We start from the raw sequence: 20,883 nt of genomic DNA on the forward strand, positions 1-20,883 counted from the left end.
GTGAGAGACAGACACCTGGACAGTAGAATCTTCCTTGAGAGTTCAAATCAATGGTCCTACTTTATGATAATATACTAATACCATGTTACGTCTTACAGTATTTATACTGAACAAAAATATAAACGCAACATGTAAAGTGTTGGTCCCATGTTTCATGACCTGAAATAAAAGATCACAGAAATATCTATTCTCTCAAATTCTGTGCACAAATTTGTTTACATCCCTGTCGGTGAACATTTCTCCTCTCCTTGCCAATAATCCAGCCACCTGACAGGTGTGGCATATCAAGATGCTCATTAAATAGCATGATCATTACACAAATGCACCTTGTGCTGGGGACAATAAAAGGCCATAAATGTGCCGTTTTGTCACACAACACAATACCATAGATGTCTCAAGTTGAGGGAGCGTGCAATTGGTATGCTGACATAAGGAATGTCCACCGGAGTTGTTGCCAGATAATTTAATGTTAATTTCTCTACCATAAGCCTCCAATGTCATTTTGGAGAATTGAGCAGTACGCCCAACTGGCCTCACAACCACAGACCACATGTAACCATGCCAGCCCAGGATCTCCACATCAGGCTTCTTCACCTGCGGAATTGTCTGAGGGGAGGGGGGTTATTTCTGTCTGTAATAAAATAGTATTTCTGTCTGTAATAAAGCACTTTTGTAGGGAAAAACGTATTCTGATTGGCTGGGCCTGGCTCCCAAGTGGGTGGGCTGTAATTCAGTAAAACATATTAAATTGTTGCATGTTGCATTTATATTTTTGTTCAGTATATATGCAGGTACAGTTGAATTATAGTGGGAAAACATTATTATGATGTGTTTGTTTCAGGACGTTCGTTACTGTGTTGTTGGAAATGTAATACCTATTTTGACCTTCCAACCAAAGCATTGATTGTTTTTTTCTTCTTTATTCCAGACTGATATCCAAAGAAATGTACATCGACAAAAGTCGAATGGGAGTATATGGAAAGGTAAGGACAATCAATGCTTGAAGAAAACAAGCTTAGCTACTTATTAAAAAAAACGTAATTGGGTTCCCTTTACTTCCCTTCTTGTCAATTCTTGTACTGTATTTGAGCTGAAGAAAGAGTAGCTCAGTTGGTAGAGCATGGCGCTTGTCACGCCAGGGTGGTGGGTTTGATTTGCATAAAAGCGTCTTACACATCTGGGACATCATGTCTCGCTCCATCCACCAATGCCACGTTGCACCACAGACTGTCCAGGAGTTGGCAGATGCTTTAGTCCAGGTCTGGGAGGAGATCCCTCAGGAGACCATCCATCACCTAATCAGGAGCATGCCCAGGCGTTGTAGGGAGGTCATACAGGCAGTGGAGGCCACACACACTACTGAGCCTCCTTTTGACTTGTTTTAAGGACATTACATCAAAGTTGGATCAGCCTGTCGTGTGGTTTTCCACTTTAATTTTGAGTGTGACTCCAAATCCAGACCTCCATGGGTTGATACATTTGATTTCCATTGATAGTTTTTGTGTGATTTTGTTGCCAGCACATTCAACTATGTAAAGAAAAAAGTATTTAATAAGAATATTTCATTCATTCAGATCTAGGATGTGTTATTTCAGTGTATATTCAGAGTGGACGAGGGCTTTCACTCCATCTGGAAAATAGAGCAGAAGCTCACCCTCTCATATCTAGGGGGGGTACATGCCAAATGGCACTCTATTGTAGTGGCCTACTTTTAACCAGAAGTAATGCACTGTAAAAGGAATAGTGTGCCATTTGAGACACACTACTACTACACTACGGTCCAGCAACATAAGCGGACAACATAAACCATTCAATAGGTTTCAGTTTGGCACTCAGTCCTCCTTTGTCTATAGAACGTTTGAGTGTGTATGCAGTTTGTACTTAAATTGGGAAGAAACTACCTTTGGAGTGGTGTATCTGGAGTCTCTAGCCTTGATATGTCATCAATGTCTTTCTGTACTGTCGGTTCAGTAAACTTGATACTGTAACATATCTATCCATAGGTTTACGGAGGGTATTTGGCCACAATGCTTTTAAGTTCTGATGACTCCCTGCTTAAATGTGGAGCCGCCGTCTCGCCCATCACAGATTTTGAGTTATACGGTATAACGTGATTATTTTCTTTAGCAACACAATTTCTTACTGCACAAATCATTTATCCCCACAAACTATAAATTGTTCTATGAACAGTGCCTTATAACATGAGGGACACTTGGAAACGTGTGTGTGTTATTTCTTTATTCTCCAGCTTCAGCATTTTCAGAGAGGTACCTTGGATCACCAAAGACAGACTCTCGAATATACTCGGTAAAGACAACAGTTCACACACTGTATTTACACTAGTCAGTCAATGTGTAAGATGCTATGTATTTCATGGTGACATTCTCTTTCCTTCAGATGGCCAGTTTAGCACATCGTGCAGGTCGTCTCATGGACAGGAAGTACATGATTATCCATCCAACCGCTGATGGTACAGTCATTACTTTAAACACTATCAATACGTTAGCCTGGTCCCAGACCTGTTTTTGTTGCCTATCGAACTCCTATTTGGCCATCGGCTAAGTTACTGTCAAAGTAATTTTAACTGATTGAGCCTGATTGTTGTTGAAGTACTGTGACTGAATATAAACATCTTGCACATCCTGTTACCTGCTCTCCCTCCCTACAGAGAAAGTCCATTTCCAGCACTCTGCAAAATTCATCAACCATTTAATCAACGAGAAGGCAAATTACTCTTTACAGGTAGGCATGACAGTTTAGCTTTACGACATGTTTAGGACATTGCAATGAAGGCGTAATGAGCAGGGTGTCAAATATTGTGTTACCTACATTATTTTCTGTTTTTGTACTGTAGATCTACCCAGACGAGGGACACTTCCTGCATAGCGATGGCACTCGGCAACACCTGAGCCAATCACTGGTCAACTTCTTTGAGGAGTGTTTCCGACTGCCGGACTTACCGAGCGAGGAAGAGAAGGACAAGGAGGATGAGGGCGATGGTTAAACCAGCTGACACATGGTTAACGCTCTAGCCAGTTACTACAGCACAATATGCAACAAATCTTTCTCAACTCATTACCCATAGCCTGTTTCCAGATCTGTTTGTGCCGTCTTGCCAACTCAGCTAGTCAGCTAATGATCATTTAGAGTTGGCATTGGTGAAACAGATCTAGGATCAGGCTAACCTACTCCATCCTCTGTATAATTTGGGCTTCTCTTTAGGGCACATACCTGCATGTACCAATAACCTCACACCTCACCCTTTTCCTCTTCTTCATCACTTCTGGTTGGCTGACAACTGGACTGGCCAGCAGACATCAAATTGTGCTGCTGTTTTTATCCTCTTAGATGTAATGGCAAAATGTAGATTTTCTCCTAAATAGAAATACTCAAAGGTAACTACTATTCATGTGTAATTACATAGTTCTGACATGCAAAAATGTTGTATATTTGAAAAGATGACATCTGGGAGATTATCAGAAGATAGGAGTTACATAGTTCAGAATACACAAGATCAAGCACACACAAAATCATTTTTATTTTATTTTGAAAGTAATCTTTCATTGACAAGCTATAAGTGAATTATTGATGCCAAGAGCTGGAAACATATGATGGCTTCCACAACATGTGAACAATATCAGGAAAAAAAATGGGATTGATAGACTTAACAACTAGAAATGGCAGATGTTTTAGTAAGTGGTGTCAGGTGTGGTCACAGAACGTTTCCAAGTGTCCCTAAACCTCTCCAAAGCGGCATATGTCTGTAAATTAGATAATTCCAGTGCTATTACATATTTGGAATCCCTTAATGTTATTTGTTCAGTATAAAACACACTTTCTACCATATCAACCTCACTCAAACATTGTGATGGTGTTATTCAAGTGTCCTTTCAACCTCTCCAGTGTCCAAATGTGGTAATTGCACTGTTTTTGCACACTGGATGTGCCCAAAAGTTAATGTTCACTATAAAAACGAAATGTCTACAAAACCAACCTCTCTCAAACATTTGCGGGGTGTCGGGACATACAGGGGATATCCAATGTGTTTTCATCGTATTTTTCATGCGCAAATATAGTGACTCGATGTTGCCATTAAGTCATATGTCATCAGATACATTTGGCAATAGGCTAGATTTGTTCCTACCAACCTAGAGATTAATGTCATACCCCCAATTTAGCTATAGCTCAAACACAGAACCAATCTAAGTTTACCTTTGCTGTTTGGTGAAAACGTTGTGTAAAATCAACGGGGGTGGTGATCAATAACTGTAGGTCACATGCAGACTAATAAGACATCCTCATGATATGTGGTATCCTGGTTTACGGTGTGAATCAACGTATTCCATGTTGATTTCGTTTATGCCTCACAAGGCTAACCGGAAGGTAGGTAGCAGACATCTTGAAACGAGGTCATCGGCTCGGCCTGCCCTTATGTCCATATATGGCAGTAACTCACCAAAGCTTCTAAGGCACAGATCAACAGCGAAGATACTCCGCTTTCCGCAGACACCCTGCTTTTGCAAATAGTGGCTACGGTTCTCATACCAGACTGAACTGAAAAATGAAATAGGGTCCCCAAATAATGGGTACTTTACATTTAAGAGGTTAACACCGGAATCACAGAAACCATCAGAAACGTTCTGGTGGTTGGTGAATTATGTAATTTGACTATGGTACCAAAAACAGGTACTACCCCTGTCCTCCATCTTTACTGCATTGGAATTGATTAGCCATAACATTCGTAGGGGAACTTTTGTGCTAAAGACGTGTGTGGGGGAGAGGAGATGCAACCCACAGGCGGTGGGTTAGCAGTGCTCTAAGTTCTTTTTCTGGACCAAATAAACTGGTCACTGAAGGAGACCAGTAAACCCACCTGTGGATATCAGATGCTGTAGTGAAACACCCCAACGGCATCCGTGTAGGGATCCAGCACAAAATATCCCATATTCCCTTCCCAAATATCATGGCTAATCAATTCCAATGCAGTAAAGATGGAGGGAACATACAGGAGCTACCCATTGTTGGTACCATCATTATAAATGACAATTCACCAACAACTTTCTGAGGATTGTATCCATGATACTAAAACAGCAGTAGCAGTTATTTCTCTTAATTGGGGTTTGTAATCTTCAGTATGGCTTTGAATTGATGTACGTTGGTACGGTGGTTACATTTGGACCTCCTTTCCAAATGAGGACACAATGTTTGAGACTACATGTTTGTTAAACTATTTTGACCTCTTTTGGGATTATTACATTCATTTGGAATGGAGCTCTAGTGTTGTGTTAGTCACTGTGCCTTACTACTAGGGGTTAACCAAGGTATTCATGTCAGGGACTATAAACCCTTCAATGGAAACACTACTTTTCATTTTTCATGTAAGCAAGATTGGTCAAAGCCAGCCGCCAGTTGTCCTTCCGCCAACAACTGCAGGCACATGTGGAGCTCTATAGTTATATATAAACAAATATTGTACAACATGACACGTAATGACTTCAGTTGAATCGTTACAATCTGACCAGTCCGTATGTAGGAACATGTGATTTTATAACACCCATTATATATGTACTATAACACAGTAATGTTGTGCTTGTATAAAATAGACACCTGAACATGTTCTGGCTTTTGTAACTACAAAAGGTTCTTGAGGCACATTGTGTATCTTTTCTAATTTGGCAAGTTACAATGTTTGGTTATTTGTTAAACAGCTTGAATGTCCGTCGAGATGTCATTTCTGTTAGTATTGTCAGTGAAAGTTTCTAGTCAGCTGATGTACAAAATGTATAAATCTTACATTGTTGAAAAGTCCTGAACTATGTGTGTGCGACTTGTACATAAAGCATTTTCAAATTTATCCGAGTACATTTTGTTCTTGGTGGCTTTGCTTTGCTTGACACACTGCCCTCCAGTGGTCAAAAGGGGCACAACTAAAGGACGTTAATAACTGATGTTGCTTGTATCTGGTAGGAGTTATGTTAGGACACCATGCAAGAAACAGACCAATGCTCTTTAATAGGAACTAACTAGGGAGTGCAGGAGATTCTGAAACACCAGCCATGCCCTTTTAGCCATTGATAAGATTTATTTCCAGTGTTTTAGGAGCCCGTGGCCCCTCCACTCAGAGTGAACAGGGTATATTGATACAAATGGTCCAGCAGTTCAATGAAGCCTCTTCATATGCAGGGAGGGATCTCTCCCAAGATAACCACTAGACTTAACACCCACACATACCATCAGGCTCCAATCAGCAACATCTCACAATACTGTACTTTTTTACCTTACAAAAAGATTCAATTTGATGGAAATGAAACAAAAAAAGCAGCTAAAACATGGCATTTATATACACATTTAAGTTACTCTATTTTTTATTTTTTTTACAGAAATATTTAAAATTCAAGTTGTGTTAAAATGCAAAAAAAAGGAAAAAGAAAAGTATAAAACATGTTAAGACCAGAGTGGAATGCCTAAGGAATGGAAGCCCAGCGTTCTTCTCCGTGTAAGACAGAACCTGTAGAATGACAGTGTTAGTCAACGATAAAAATGGCATTCGTAGTAACATCTTTATGCATCTCAACAAAGACGATATTGCACCCTTTACAGTTCATTGAGGCACTTTCTATTGTGAAGAAACATGATTTCAGATTTGATTATTCAATTTCTTCTCCCTCTCGATAATTACGCAGCAGTCTGATGTCAGTAACTGACTGAAGCATGAAACCACAAGCATATCAACAAATACACAGCATTTTGCAATAGAGGAAAGTAATTGTTTACTGCTCCTTTTCTATCACTTAAAAGGGTGGAATAAAAAGTAATTCTCGTATTTTCATGACGTCGTTAGTCCAGTGTCTTCTTGTCACAATGCACCTTGAGGCCACTTGACGGCGGCAATCGAGCACATATGGCAGTCCAAAACACAGGCTACCCCAAAAATAAAAGCTCCCTTCAAGTAGAGAGAGAGAGGAGAGAGAGAGAGGAAGGGGGGATATGTACAATTTCAAATGAGAACACAAGCAACTAAAGCTTCAGTCAGTATTACAGCAAGCACGTTGTACATTCTTCATTTGGTTACTGAAGGACTCACTTTTAACCAACAAACACAGCTCCACTGCAATACTTTTACAAACGTTCCCTGTACCTCCTAATCATCCTACTAGTCAGTTACTGTATCTTAAAGCCACTTAGCTAACCTTTTCACAATCTTTAAACGCCAGCCATGTTTAAACTTCCTTACACCAATCAACCTTCAGACTCATCAGTTCATCCATGAGCAAGAGGCCCTCGAGTCACTACCTTCAGCAAAACAGGAATTTCTGTTAGGAGTGACGATTTCTCTACCCCAACGCCCATCCCAAACTCTTTCATTTGTCATGAAAATGGAGAAAATATACCTACATCAATTGAATGTTTTGTTCCATGCCGTGTTGTGTTGAGTAACACAAACCACCCCTGTGAAGTAAACATTCTAAGAGTACAAACATACACACCACCAAACAGACTCTTCGTACACACACACACACTCAGAAGTCACTTCACAGTACCTGAACATGCTCACCGGTCAATTACAAAATAAAATCACCCACATCCATGGGTCTCAGACACAGACGATCAAACACATACACATCTCACAGACAGACGACTCCCCCTCTCACAGGTACTGGTAGAAGCGAGAGTGGACCACCTGGGCACCAGAGAGTTTGTGTGGGTGTGCAGTGGCCGACAGGCTCAGGCTTTTATTCTGGGGGCCTGCGTCTCCGTTCAGTAGCGCAGCTGGAGCCGGGCGTGGTGAGAGGGGTTCTGAGAGGGAGGACGACAGAGCCTCCTGGGCCTGGTTGGGGTCGGGGCTGCAGAAGAGGAGCGGCGCACCCTGGTGTTCAGTGAAGTCCAGGCTGACCTCGGGGTTGGAGGTGCGGTGGCGCTCGCGGGCAATCCACTCCCGGATGGAGAAGTCCTGGGAAGAACACTTTGGCTTCAGCCGGTCCACGGCCGACAGCTCCGCCCGCGAGCCCCCGCCCTCCTGCCAGTTCCCCATCACAGACAGTTCAGCAAAGTCCCTCTGGCCTCCCATGGTGTGTCTGCGTCTGATGTTCTTCTTCTTTTCCCTGCGTCCCTCTGGAGAGCGGCTCCGCTGGGTACCCACCCCGAACATGTCGTCTACGGACGTCAGCAGACGGAACTTCAGCCGGTCTGTAATTTTGAGACGCCACGCAGGCTCAGCCCCCACCTCCAACTCGCTGCGGGAGGAGGAGCTAAGGCTGTCAGTGGAACACACCTTAACTGCCCCCGGAACACAAGACAGCCTAGTGGAGTCCTTGTCGCTCCGCCCTCCGTCCAATGAGGACTCGCTGTCAGTCTTCTGCCGCGCTGCTGACTTTTTCCTGGAGAGAGTGTCACATTCAATGAGTCTGTGGGAGGGGAGGGGCCTGGGGGCATCCGACACATCTGATTGGCAGATCTTCTCCACCGGCCCTGCTTCCTTCCCGCCCCCAACAAACACTGATAGGTCACTCTCACTATCCGTCTCCATGGGCCGGCCCTCACTAATCAGCTCACTACGCTCATCATCAGCGTCGTCTCCTCCCCTGCTCTCGGCCACCGAGCAAACCTCTGGACTGAGTGTGCTCAGATCGGCCCCTGTCAGGAAGGTCATGGAGGAGGTGGTGGAGTAGTCTGAGGTGATGGAGCTGACCTCTGCCCCTAGGCCGCTGGCCCCAGTCTCTGGCCCCAAGCCCCCCGTCCTGCCATGTCTCACCCTGGGACCTGTGACAGATGCCTGGGAGCTGGTGCTGTCCATGGTGCCCAGGTCTGAGACCTCGTCGTAGTTGGAGGGAGGGTCCGACAGGGAAGACTGGTGTGCTACCTGGCTGCGGTAGCCAAGTCTGGGGGACCGGGACGGTGAGGCATAGGGGGAGCAGGTGGAGGATGTACGGAAGCTGGGGGTGTGTTTGGGAGAGGGCTGAGACATGAGGCTGTCTGAACGGGACTCTTTCCCGTTGGTTTGGAACCTGTCCCCAGGCTGTACCCCTCTCTCGCTGACGTCCTCGACATCCCTCTCCTCCTCCTCTTTTGTCTGGCTCTCTGGGGACCAGGCGGGGTGGAGGGCCTGGTGGCTCGGCTCTGGCTCCTCCTTCTTATCAAACACGGCATCCAGGTCGTCGTCAGAGCTGCTGGGCTGAGTCTTGTCCTTGGGCTTTTTACGCTTGCGGCTGACAAAGAAAGAAGAGAGCAGCATCTCCCTGCTACACTGGTCCTTCCCAGACCCCCACAAGCCCTGCTGGGACAGAGTATCAGGACGTCGTATTACATTAAAACACATAATTGTTCGTAAATGAGGAATTTCGCCAAGACTGCTCTGAAACGGCATGGTCAATTGCTAATCACTCCGGATAAGACCATCTGCTATATGTCTAAAATGTAAACGGTAGAACATTCCAGTGAGCAGGACAAGGCCTTTTAGATCTCTTTACTTAGTTAAGGTAATTAACATCAAATAGGAAGCAAGAGACAGCCAGACACTCCAGTGCCACATACCTTTGATTTGGAGGAGTCACTACACGTTGAATCTGTGAGAGAGGAGAGGGGCATTAGTAACATCCTTTAAGACACATATAATCAGAACAACAAGTATCAAGGGAGAGCGACTGTAGGGAGATCACAGGGTAGAGAGAAGAAGAGACAGAAACCTGCACCATGAGGGGGCAGTAGATTCAACAGACAGTGGAGATATTTGTAGCCCACAGAGATGGACGAAGGAAACGCTGAAGAAAGACTCCGCCCATGAGTGGAAGAAGAGGAGGCCAGTAATGGAGGGATGAGAGGAAGAAGATGAAACCCGGCTGTGCGCGTTAGGACAGGAAGCAGCTCATGCTCATAACAGGATGTACCCAATGGGACGACATCAACACATCACGGACCACAGGTTACGTCAGTCACAGTACATAGACAGCCAATAGCAACAGGGCATTCTATCCCAACTGAGAGGTATCAATCACAGAGGAAGGGATGACAAGTCTTCACAACCAGAGTTAAGGGGACAGAGCAGTGTTAAGTCAGTAGTTCCACCCATGCAAGTTAGCCATAGAATGGACAGGTTGTGCAATATGTCCAGAGCTCGGTTTTACAATCCCTGTAGCACTCTCGAACATTTTAGTCTAAGTCAATTGAATATGACTGATGACCATAAACACTACAAAACAAGGACAGTACAAAAAAACTTATCAAAGAAAATGTAAAATAAACCATTTCCTACCGCATCAATACTACCACTATCAAGTCAAGTGTGGAGGGTACGACTTAAGTGTGTGCGCTTAATTTCGAGTTGTGTGTCCAAGTTGGGGTCAATTTCATTTAAATTCTTGTCAGCTGAATTGAACATGGAATATCTCCATATAGGAAATGTTATTTACCTGAATCAACTGGAATTTAGGTGGAATTGACTCAAACTGGTGCGTATATCAGTGTGCTACGCAAGGCTTTTGATGGGGGAGGTGGGTATTTGATAGATGTGGATGGTTGAGGCATTGGGGTAGAAGTATGTAGCCGTGAAAGACAAGGAGGTAGCTAGGTGGCAGTGTTTGGCTGTAGTTGGTGTTTCTGATGCTGAAAGAACAGTGGTTCATTGATAAGACTGGGGGTGAATCTCAGAAGTCTTTGCTAGATTTTGTTTGCGTCCTCGCCCAAAAAACGTCAGATGGAAGCAAGGAGAGATCTCCTCAAACCTTGTCCTCCAATGCTGTCCTTGCTTCCATCTGACGTTTTGAGGAGACGGGGAGAAAGCGTACAAGAAAATATGTTAGAGATTCACCCCTATGGTGTCTATCTCAAATGTGACAGGAGGGCAGAAAGAGACTGAAGGGACTGAAGGGACTAATGCCATCAGAGCCACTTTGCTTACCACGTCACTGCTATCTATCTAACCACCCTAGTCTGTGTATGTGGTGAGTGTGTGGGTCTAACGAGGTGCTGATCTCTCCTAGATGTCATTTTAGTGTGTTTGACAACAGCCAGCTCAGCCCAACACCACTACAACACTACAACCCCCCGCAACCCCACTCGGACGCCATGACAGTAATGCCACATGAGCGGGCGGTTGTGAAACCTTGGTTTGACCGTACCATGCTACTTGTCCTCGCGATCAGCTTTAGAGACAAGAGACAGCAGAAAGGCTTTCAGTAGAAAGTACAGCAGGCACTGATCTGTATGTAACCTTCAGGTTATTAGGTATTTAGATTTTTGGGGGAAATATGAAAAACGTGCACACCGACAGGAAATGACAAAACATCGACTTCTCTTTCTTTCCGTTTTTCTTTTTTTTTTCTCCTCTCCTTCATGTTTCACCCCCAATTTAACAGAGCTGAGGGTTTCTGCAGACTAGGCAGCTACACTGGTGACAACACTCATCGTCCTTCTTCCTACAGTCCCAGCTGTCCACCACTGACATTACAGAGTCCACCAGTGACATCAGCGAGTGATAGACGCCGCCCACTTGGCCTGTGTCAGATTGGGTCAATGTGTGAGTGCTGGACAGGGACAAGGGAGAAAAAAACACACTACACACAAACCAAGGGTAGGGGTCAGAAGGGTTAACACTTCCACTTTGTTGTTTTGTTTGTTTGTTGTTTTTGGGGGGAAAGAACATGCCGGGTTTATGTGGGAGGAGGGGGGGAAGAAAATAACTGAAAGAAAAGGAGTCGTCATCTCAAGATAAGGAGGAAAGCACGGGGAGGAAAACAACGAGCAAAGAAAAAAAGGAAACATAAGAAAGCATAAGATGGAACTGGGAAAGAAATATAAAAATAAATAAGAATAATGACATAACGAAACAGACCTTTATCCAAAACAAAAGGCTTAACAGCATTTGCCAACTATTTTTTTTTTTAGCAATTCCCAATTGGGTAACCCAAAATCCTTCCATCAAAAATGACTAAAATAGCTTGCCTTTACAAAAGCATGACACTTTTCAGTAGACTTGCTTAACTTTAGCATTTGATCATCTGATGGAAAGCAAACAAGAAGCCTCTTACTTTAGGACTAACAAACACATACATCTCTAAACATACACACATTTCCTGGAGCACTTTCCCTGAAGCTCATTAGTATACTTTGTTTTACACTTTAGTAAATCTGGTACATGTAGTCAAACTAACAGGAGTGCTGTATTACATCCTCTCCAGGTGTGGTATCAATGAACTTCAGCTGAGTTACCTGAGACTTCCCCAGGCGAGGAGGTGGTTGTGGTCCGGCCGATGTTGGACAGCAGGTGGTCGATGTTGGGCACAGGCTGAGACTGCACTGTGCTCTCTTGTTCCACTGAGGTCTAGAGGAGAGAGAGAGATTCAACGAAGGAGATGAATGGAGATCGTGTTGAAGTAGAGGAGGAAAGAGGGATGGAGAGAGAACCTCAAACACTTCAGGCAACCTGCAATACCAACTACATCACACAACGAACATTTAACATTCTGTGCCATTACCAGCTGAGAGTAATGAGATTTATGTTTAGAAGTGAGAGAGCGAGCTGCTACGTACAACAGGGTCATCGTCCCCCTCAGTGAAGAACCAGTCGTACTGCTGAATGAGGTTCTCCACTATCTTGCACTGGTCTGGCATGTGGTTGACCATGTTGGTCATGTTGTCCTCCGAGGTTCTGACCAGGGTTGGACCAAACACGATGGCCAAGTTACGAGGCTCCATCTGGGGGGGAGAGATCAGCAAAAGTGGCTTCCAGTCCAGTCCATATACACTAGGCCGCTACATTAAAAAGGCTCCATTTCTAAATACTTCTAAACCCTCACGCGGACATACCTTATTTTTCTCACAGTTTTCAGAGACCAACTTGAGGTGTCCAGAGAGAAATTTGAGGGTTTCATAGTGGTGATCAGGCAATTCAAGAATCTGTGAAGAGGACCAACTTTCAATGCTAGAATGCAACAATTCAAACGCTACAGATCAAACATAAACCCTCATAGCATGAGCTGTAACTTACCAGCCTCTTGAGTTCTTTTAACCTCTCCACTGAGTCTTCTGTTCGATTGGCTTCAATAAAATCTGCATATTTTTCTGGAAAAGGAATATAAGAATCACTTAGTATCTCTAGTGACCAAGACCGAACATGGAGCAATAAGGCATACTATAAATAACTACGTGACTTATTAACAACTTCCTTAACACATTTTCTCTTCTTTACAGACATGCATTTACACTGTGTTCAGTGACTCACCATTTGTGAAAAGGGGCTCTGGAAGTTTCCGGAAGAAGGATTTCAGTAAACTACTGATCACATTGAGGTCCCTCCATTTCTGTCAGGGAGAACAAGAGAGAAAAAGCATTAAAGACATTGTGAAGTATGGGAGAGATACAGTGCCTTCAGAAACCCATTGACTGTCTCCATATTTTGTTGTGTTATAGCCTGAATTTTAATTAAAAAAATTAAAAAATAAAAGAAAATTAATGTCACTGGCCTACACACATACCTCATACCTCATAATGTCAAAGTGGAATTATGTTTTTAGAAATTTGTACAAATTATTTCAAAATGAAATGTCTTGAGTCAATAATTATACATCTTATTTGTTATGGCAAGCCTAATTAAGCATGTGTGTAAAAATGTGCTTAAGTCATAAGTTGCCTGGACTCACTATGTGCAATAATAGTGTTTAACATAACTGTTAATGACTACCTCATCTCTTTACACCAAACATACAATTATCTGCTCCCGAGTGGCACAGCGGTCTAAGGCACTGCATCTCAGTGCTTGAGGCGTCACTACAGACACCCTGGTTCAAATTCAGGTTGTATCACAGCCGGACGTGATTGGGAGTCCCATAGGGCGGTGCACAACTGGCCCAGCGTCATCCGGGTATGGCCGGTGTAGGCCGTCATTGTAAATAAGAATTTAAATAAAGGGTAAATAAAATAAAAAATCTCTAAGATCCTCAGCCGAGCAGGGAATTTCAAACACAGATTCAACCACAAAGGATATGGCATTAAAAAATAACGGTAGGAGGTAGTTGAGGTAATACAGTGTATATGTGCAGTTTCTTTTGTTACGTTAAAGCCTTATTCTGAAATGGATTAAATTGTCTTCCCCCCTCATCAATCTACACACAGTACCCCATAACGACAAAGCTAAAATGTGGGGGAATAACAAAAAAACTATTTACAGAAGTATTCAGACCCTTTACTCAGTACTTTGTTGAAGCACCTTTGGCAGCAATTACAGCCTAGAGTCTTCTTGGGTATGACGCTACAAGCATGGCACACCTGTATTTGGGGAGTTTCTCCCATGCTCTCTGCAGATACTCTCAAGCTCTGTCAGGTTGGATGGGGCGCGTTGCTGCATAGCTATTTTCAGGTCTCTCAAGAGATGTTTCATTCAAGTCAGGGCTCTGGCTGGGCCACTCAAGGGCATTCAGGTCCCATTCATGTCTTGGCTATGTGCTTAGGGTCCTTGTCCTGTTTCAAGGTGAACATTCACCAAAGTCTGAGACCCTGAGTGCTCTGGAGTGCTCTAGTCTCCCAGTCCCTGCCCCACCGCATGATGCTGCCACCACCATGCTTCACCGTAGGGATGTTGCCAGGTTTCCTGCAGACCTGACGCTTGTGATTCAGGCCAAGGAGTTTAATCTTGGTTTTATCAGACCAGTCTCGTTTCTCATGGTCCTTTAGATGCTTTTTGGAAAACTCCAAGCGGGTTGTCATGTGCCTTTTAATGAGGAGTGGCTTCCATCTGGCCACTCTACCATAAAGGCCTGATTGTTGGAGTGTTGAAGAGATTGTTGTTCCCTGGAAGGTTCTCACATCTCCACAGATGAACTCCGGAGCTCTGTCAGAGTGAACATCGGGTTCTTGGTCACTTCCCTGACCAAGGCCCTTCTCCCCCCATTGCTCAGTTTGTCCGGGAAGCCAGCTCTAGGAAGAGTCTTCGTGGTTCCAAACTTCTTTAATTTAAGAATGATGGAGGACACTGTTCTTGGGGTTCTTCAATGCTGTAGACATGTTTTGGTACTCTTCCCAAGATCTGTGCCTCGACACAATCCTGTCTCGGAGCACTACGGACAATTCCTTTGACCTCATGGCTTGGTTTTTATTCTGACATGCACTGTCAACTGTGGGACCGTATTTAGACCGGTGTGTGCCTTTCCAAATCATGTCCAATCAATTGAATTTACTACAGGTGGACTCCCATCAAGATGTATAAACATCAAGGATGTTCAATGGAAACAGGATGCACCTGACCTCAATTTCGAGTTTCAAAGCAAAGGGTCTGAATACTTACGCAAATAAGGTATGTGCTTTATTTTTAATACATTTGCAAAAATCTCTAAAACCCTGTTTTCGCTTCATCATTATGGGGTATTGTGTAGATTGATGAGCAAAAAAAAAGATTGAATCCATTTTAGAATAAGGCTGTAACGTAACAAAATGTGGAAAAAGTCAATGGGTCTGAATATTCAGTATAAACAGAGTAGCAGCAGCATATGTGAAGTGTGAAAGTGTATGTGTGAGTATGTGTGTGTCGGGACTCAATATCCATGTGTGTGTGTGTGTGTGTCAAAATCAAATCAAATGTATTTGTCACATACGCATGGTTAGCAGATGTTAATGCGAGTGTACGGAAATGCTTGTGCTTCTAGTTCCGACAATGCAGTAATAACAAACGAGTAATCTAACCTAACAATTCCAAAACTACTACCTTATACACACAAGTGTAAAGGGATAAAGAATATGTACATAAGGATATATGAATGAGTGATGGTAAAGAACGGCATAGGCCAGATGCAGTAGATGGTATCGAGTACAGTATATACATATGAGATGAGTAATGTAGGGTATGTAAACATATAAAAGTGGCATAGTTTAAAGTGGCTAGTGATACATGTATTACATAGAGATGCAGTAGATAGAGTACAGTATATACATATGAGATGAATAATGTAGGGTATGTAAACATATTAAGTAGCATTGTTTAAAGTGGCGAGTGATATATTTGACATCAATTCCCATTAAAGTGGCTGGAGTTGAGTCAGTGTGTTGGCAGCAGCCACTCAATGTTAGTGATGGCTGTTTAACAGTCTGATGGCCTTGAGATAGAAGCTGTTTTTCTGTCTCTCGGTCCCTGCTTTGATGCACCTGTACTGACCTCGCCTTCTGGATGATAGCGGGGTGAACAGGCAGTGGCTCGGGTGGTTGTTGTCCTTGATGATCTTTATGGCCTTCCTGTGACATCGGGTGGTGTAGGTGTCCTGGAGGGCAGGTAGTTTGCCCCCGGTGATGCGTTGTGCAGACCTCACTACCCTCTGGAGAGCCTTACGGTTGTGGGCGGAGCAGTTGCCTTACCAGGCGGTGATACAGCCCGACAGGATGCTCTCGATTGTGCATCTGTAGAAGTTTGTGAGTGCTTTTGGTGACAAGCCAAATTTCTTCGGCCTCCTGAGGTTGAAAAGGTGCTGCTGTGCCTTCTTCACAACGCTGTCTGTGTGGGTGGACCAATTCAGTTTGTCTGTGATGTGTACGCCGAGGAACTTAAAACTTACTCCCTCTCCACTACTGTCCCATCGATGTGGATAGGGGGGTGCTCCCTCTGCTGTTTCCTGAAGTCCACAATCTCCTTAATTTTGTTGACGTTGAGTGTGTGGTTATTTTCCTGACACCACACTCCGAGGGCCCTCACCTCCCTGTAGGCCGGCTCAGAACGCACCCTTGTGGGGCCCCAGTGTTGAGGATCAGCGGGGTGGAGATGTTACCTACCCTCACCACCTGGGGGCGGCCCGTCAGGAAGTCCAATACCCAGTTGCACAGGGCGGGATCGAGACCAAGGGTCTCGAGCTTGATGACGAGTTTGGAGGGTACTATGGTGTTAAATGCTGAGCTGTAGTCGATGAACAGCATTCTCACATAGGTATTCCTCTTGTCCAGATGGGTTAGGGCAGTGTGCAGTGTGGTTGAGATTGCATCGTCTGTGGACCTATTTGGGAAGTAAGCAAATTGGAGTGGGTCTCGGGTGTCAGGTAGGGTGGAGGTGATATGGTCCTTGACTAGTCTCTCAAAGCACTTCATGATGACGGAAGTGAGTGCTACGGGGCGGTAGTCGTTTAGCTCAGTTACCTTAGCTTTCTTGGGAACAGGGACAATGGTGGCCCTCTTGAAGCATGTGGGAACAGCAGACTGGGATAAGGGTTGAGTGAATATGTCCGTAAACACACCATCCAGCTGGTCTGCGCATGCTCTGAGGATGCGGCTGGGGATGGAAGTCAGTGCAAAACAATTAAGATAAATAAATAAATAATATAAAAAGGGATCAATGTAAACTGTCCGGATAGCCATCTGATTAACTGTTCCGGTGCCATTTGATCCCAGACTTCACGCTCCGGTACCGCTTGCAGAGAGAACAGTGACTTGGGTGGCTGGAGTCCTTGACAATTTTTAGGGCCTTTCTCTGACAACACCTGGTAGGTCCTGGATGGCAGGGAGTTTGGCCCCAATGGGCCCAATGGGGCGGCAGTGTAACCTAGTGGTTAGAGCGTTGGACTAGTAACCGGAAGGCTGCAAGTTCAAATCCCTGAGCTGACTAGGTACAAATCTGTCGTTCTGCCCCTGAACAGGCAGTTAACCCACTGTTCCTAGGCCGTCATTGAAAATAAGAATTTGTTCTTAACTGACTTGCCTAGTAAAATAAAGGTAAAATAAAAAAATTAAAATGATGCACTGGGCCGTATACACTACCCTCTGTAGCCCCTTGTGGTCGGATGCCGAGCAGTTGCCATACCAAGCGGTGATGCAGCCAGTCAAGATGCTCTCAATGGTGCAGCAATATAACTTTTTGCCAAATCTTTTCAGCTTCCTGAGGGGGAAGAAGCATTGTCGTGCCCTCTTCACGACTGTTGGTGTGTTTGGACCATGATAGGTCCTTAGTGATGTGGACACCAAGGAACTTGAAGATTTCAACCCGCTCCACTACAGCCCCGTTGAGATGAATGGGGCAGTGGTCAGCCCTCCGTTTCCTGTAGTCTTTGATACATTTTTCTTGCCCACTTTAAGGGAAAGGTTTTTGTCCTGGCATCAGACTGCCAGGTTTCTGACCTCCTCCCTATAAGCCTCCTCGTCATCGTCGGTGATCAGATCTTCCACCGACGAGTCGTCTGCAAACTTGGTGTTGGATTTGCGTGCGGCACGCAGTCATGGGTGAACAGGAGGGGGCTGAGCACGCACCCTTGAGGGGCCCCGTGTTGAGAGTCAGCGTAGGGGATGTGTTATTGCCTACCCACACCACCTGGGGTCGGCCCATCTTGAAGTCCAGGATCAAAGGTTGTAGAGGGAGGTATTCAGTAACAGGACCCTTAGCTTAGTGATGAGCTTGGAGGGCACTATGGTGTTGAACGCTGAGCTGTAGTCAATGAACAACATTCTCACATAGATGGTCCTTTTGTCCAGGTGGGAAAGGGCAGTGTGATGTAAAATAGAGAATAGAGGACGACCGATTAAATCGGCATGGCCGATTAATTAGGGACAATTTTTTTTTTTTATAGCATTTTTGGATGCCGATTATGGCTGACTACATTGCAATCCATGAGGAGACTGCGTGGCAGTGTTATGACCACCTGTTACGCGAGTGCAGCATCAAAAGGACCAGGTGGCTGCAAGGAGCCAAGGTATGTTGCTAGCTAGCATTAAACTTATCTTATGAAAAATCTTAACATAATCACTAGTTAACTACACATGGTTGATGATATTACTAGTTCAACTAGCTTGTCCTGCGCGTTGGATATTATCAATGCGGTGCCTGTTAATTTATCATCGAATCACAGCCTACTTCAACTTTGCAAAACGGGTGATGATTTAACAAAAGCACATTCGCGAAAAAAGCACAATCGCTGCACCAATGTACCTAACCATAAACATCAACGCATTTCTAAAAAAATCAATACACAAGTATATATTTTTTAAACCTGCATAATTAGTTAAAATAAATTCATGTTAGCAGGCAATATATTAACTACGGAAATTGAGTCACTTGTCTTGCGTTCAGTGCCAGCAGAGTCAGGCTCGTTGCGAACAGTGTGAAGACTATATCTTCCTAACAAAGACCGGAATTAATATGCCAGAATTTTACATAATTATGACATAACATTGAAGGTCGTGCAATGTAACAGCAATATTTAGACTTAGGGTTGCCACCCGTTCGATAAAATACAGAACAATTCCGTATTTCACTGAAAGAATAAACGTTTTGTTTTCGAAATAACAATTTCCAGATTTGAACATATTAACAACATGTTTGCTCATATTTCTATGTGTTTATTATATTATAATTAAGTCTATAATTGATATTTGATAGAGCAGTCTGACTGAACGGTTGTAGGCAGCAGCAGGCTCGCAAGCATTCATTCAAACAGCACTTTCCTGCCAGCAGCTCTTAGCAATGCTTGAAACACAGCGCTGTTTATGACTTCAAGCCTACTGTATCAACTCCCGAGATTAGGCTGGCAATACAATGCAATAGTGCCTATAAGAACATCCAATAGTCAAAGGTATATGAAATACAAATGGTAGAGAGAAATAGTCCTATAATTCCTATAATAACTACAACCTAAAACTTCTTAACTAGGAATATTGAAGACTCATGTTACAAGGAACAACCAGCTTTCATATATTCTCATGTTCTGAGCAAGGAACTTAAGTTAAGTTTTTTTACATGGCACATGTTGCACTTTTACTTTCTTCTTTAACACCGTTTTTGCATTATTTAAACCAAATTGAACATGTTTCGTTATTTATTTGAGACTAAATGGATTTTTTAGTATTATATTAAGTTTAAATAAAAAAGTGTTCATTGTTCATTCAGTATTGTTGTAATTGTAATTGTCATGATGATGGTGTTTATGTGAGCCATGACCAGCCTTTCATTGCTACAGATGTGAGTCCTACGGGGCAGTAGTCATTTAGACAGGCTACCATGGCGCTCTTGGGCACAGGGACTATGGTGGTTTGCTTGAAACTTAGGTATTACAGACTAGGTCAGAGACAGGATTGAAAATGTCAGTGAAGACACTTGCCAGCTGGTAAACACATGCTCAGAGTATGAGTCCTGGTAATCCGTCTGGCCCAGCGGTCTTGAATGTTACCCTGCTTAAAAGGCTATACTCTTATCGACTACAGAGAGCGTGGCGATACAGTCGTCCGGAACAGCTGGTGCTCTCATGCATGGTTCAGTGTTGCTTGCCTCAAAGCAAGCAAAGAAGGCATTTTGCTAATCTGGTAGGCTCGTGTCACTGGGAAGCTCTTGGCTGTGCTTTACTTTGATATCTGTGATTGTTTGCAAAGCCTGCCACATCTGACGAGCTTCAAGAGCGGCTGTAGTAGGATTCGATCTTAGTCCTGTACTGACACTTTGACTGTTTTTGAATTATTGTACCTTTATTTAACTAGGCAAGTCAGTTAAGAACAAATTTGAGCCTTTAGCTCAGTACGATTGTTGCCTGTAAGCCATTGCTTCTGGTTGGGATATTTACTTATAGTCACTATTGGGAAATTGTTGTCAATGCACTTATTAATGAAGCTGGTGACGGATGTGAACTCCTCAATGCCATCGGATGAATCCAGTCTGTGCTAGCGAAACAGTCCTGTAGCTTAGCATCCGCTTCATCTGACCACTTCCACAGTGAGCACGTCACTGGTATTTCCTGTTTGAGTATTTGTTAGTAAGTAGAAATCAGGAAGATAGTGTTATGGTCCGATTTGCCAAATGGAGGGAGAGCTTTGTATGAGTCTGTGTGTGTGTGGAGTAAAGGTAATTTAAAGTTGTTTTTCCATCTAGTTGTAAAGGTGGTAGAAATGAGGCAAAACTGATTGAGTTGTCCTGCATTAAAATGACCGGCCACTAGGAGC

General features: G+C 43.8%; 2 protein-coding genes and 1 long non-coding RNA gene across 7 annotated transcripts in view; 1 reads left to right on the forward strand and 2 right to left on the reverse strand.

Annotated features, from left to right (window-relative positions):
- LOC112226863 (dipeptidyl aminopeptidase-like protein 6) overlaps window positions 1-5,854 on the forward strand; it is a 112,616-nt gene extending 106,762 nt beyond the window's left edge. Inside the window, exons 21-26 of the mRNA XM_042307991.1 lie at window positions 929-983; window positions 2,004-2,103; window positions 2,249-2,307; window positions 2,398-2,470; window positions 2,669-2,742; window positions 2,855-5,854. Of these exons, the coding sequence (XP_042163925.1) occupies window positions 929-983; window positions 2,004-2,103; window positions 2,249-2,307; window positions 2,398-2,470; window positions 2,669-2,742; window positions 2,855-3,004 (511 nt within the window). The 3' untranslated portion in view covers window positions 3,005-5,854. The remainder of the gene's footprint in view (window positions 1-928; window positions 984-2,003; window positions 2,104-2,248; window positions 2,308-2,397; window positions 2,471-2,668; window positions 2,743-2,854) is intronic.
- LOC121841183 lies at window positions 2,224-4,763 on the reverse strand. The gene is made up of 2 exons (XR_006080191.1): window positions 4,213-4,763; window positions 2,224-3,375 (listed from the first exon to the last, which is right to left on the reverse strand). It is a non-coding gene; the product is annotated as an uncharacterized LOC121841183 (long non-coding RNA).
- Window positions 5,855-6,059: 205 nt separating the features above from the next.
- LOC112226862 (rho GTPase-activating protein 21) overlaps window positions 6,060-20,883 on the reverse strand; it is an 88,815-nt gene continuing 73,991 nt past the window's right edge. For 4 of the 5 annotated variants that reach the window (XM_024391492.2, XM_042307990.1, XM_024391495.2 and 1 more), the window contains 7 exons: window positions 13,217-13,295; window positions 12,983-13,056; window positions 12,802-12,891; window positions 12,526-12,690; window positions 12,205-12,316; window positions 9,532-9,563; window positions 6,060-9,274 (listed from right to left, as the gene is read on the reverse strand). In XM_024391492.2, the coding sequence (XP_024247260.1) occupies window positions 7,649-9,274; window positions 9,532-9,563; window positions 12,205-12,316; window positions 12,526-12,690; window positions 12,802-12,891; window positions 12,983-13,056; window positions 13,217-13,295 (2,178 nt within the window). In that variant the 3' untranslated portion in view covers window positions 6,060-7,648. The remainder of the gene's footprint in view (window positions 9,275-9,531; window positions 9,564-12,204; window positions 12,317-12,525; window positions 12,691-12,801; window positions 12,892-12,982; window positions 13,057-13,216; window positions 13,296-20,883) is intronic. The other variant, XM_024391493.2, reaches the window with a different exon arrangement.

The sequence above is a fragment of the Oncorhynchus tshawytscha genome, linkage group LG28 (assembly GCF_018296145.1).
Source record: "Oncorhynchus tshawytscha isolate Ot180627B linkage group LG28, Otsh_v2.0, whole genome shotgun sequence".
Lineage (NCBI taxonomy): Eukaryota > Metazoa > Chordata > Actinopteri > Salmoniformes > Salmonidae > Oncorhynchus > Oncorhynchus tshawytscha.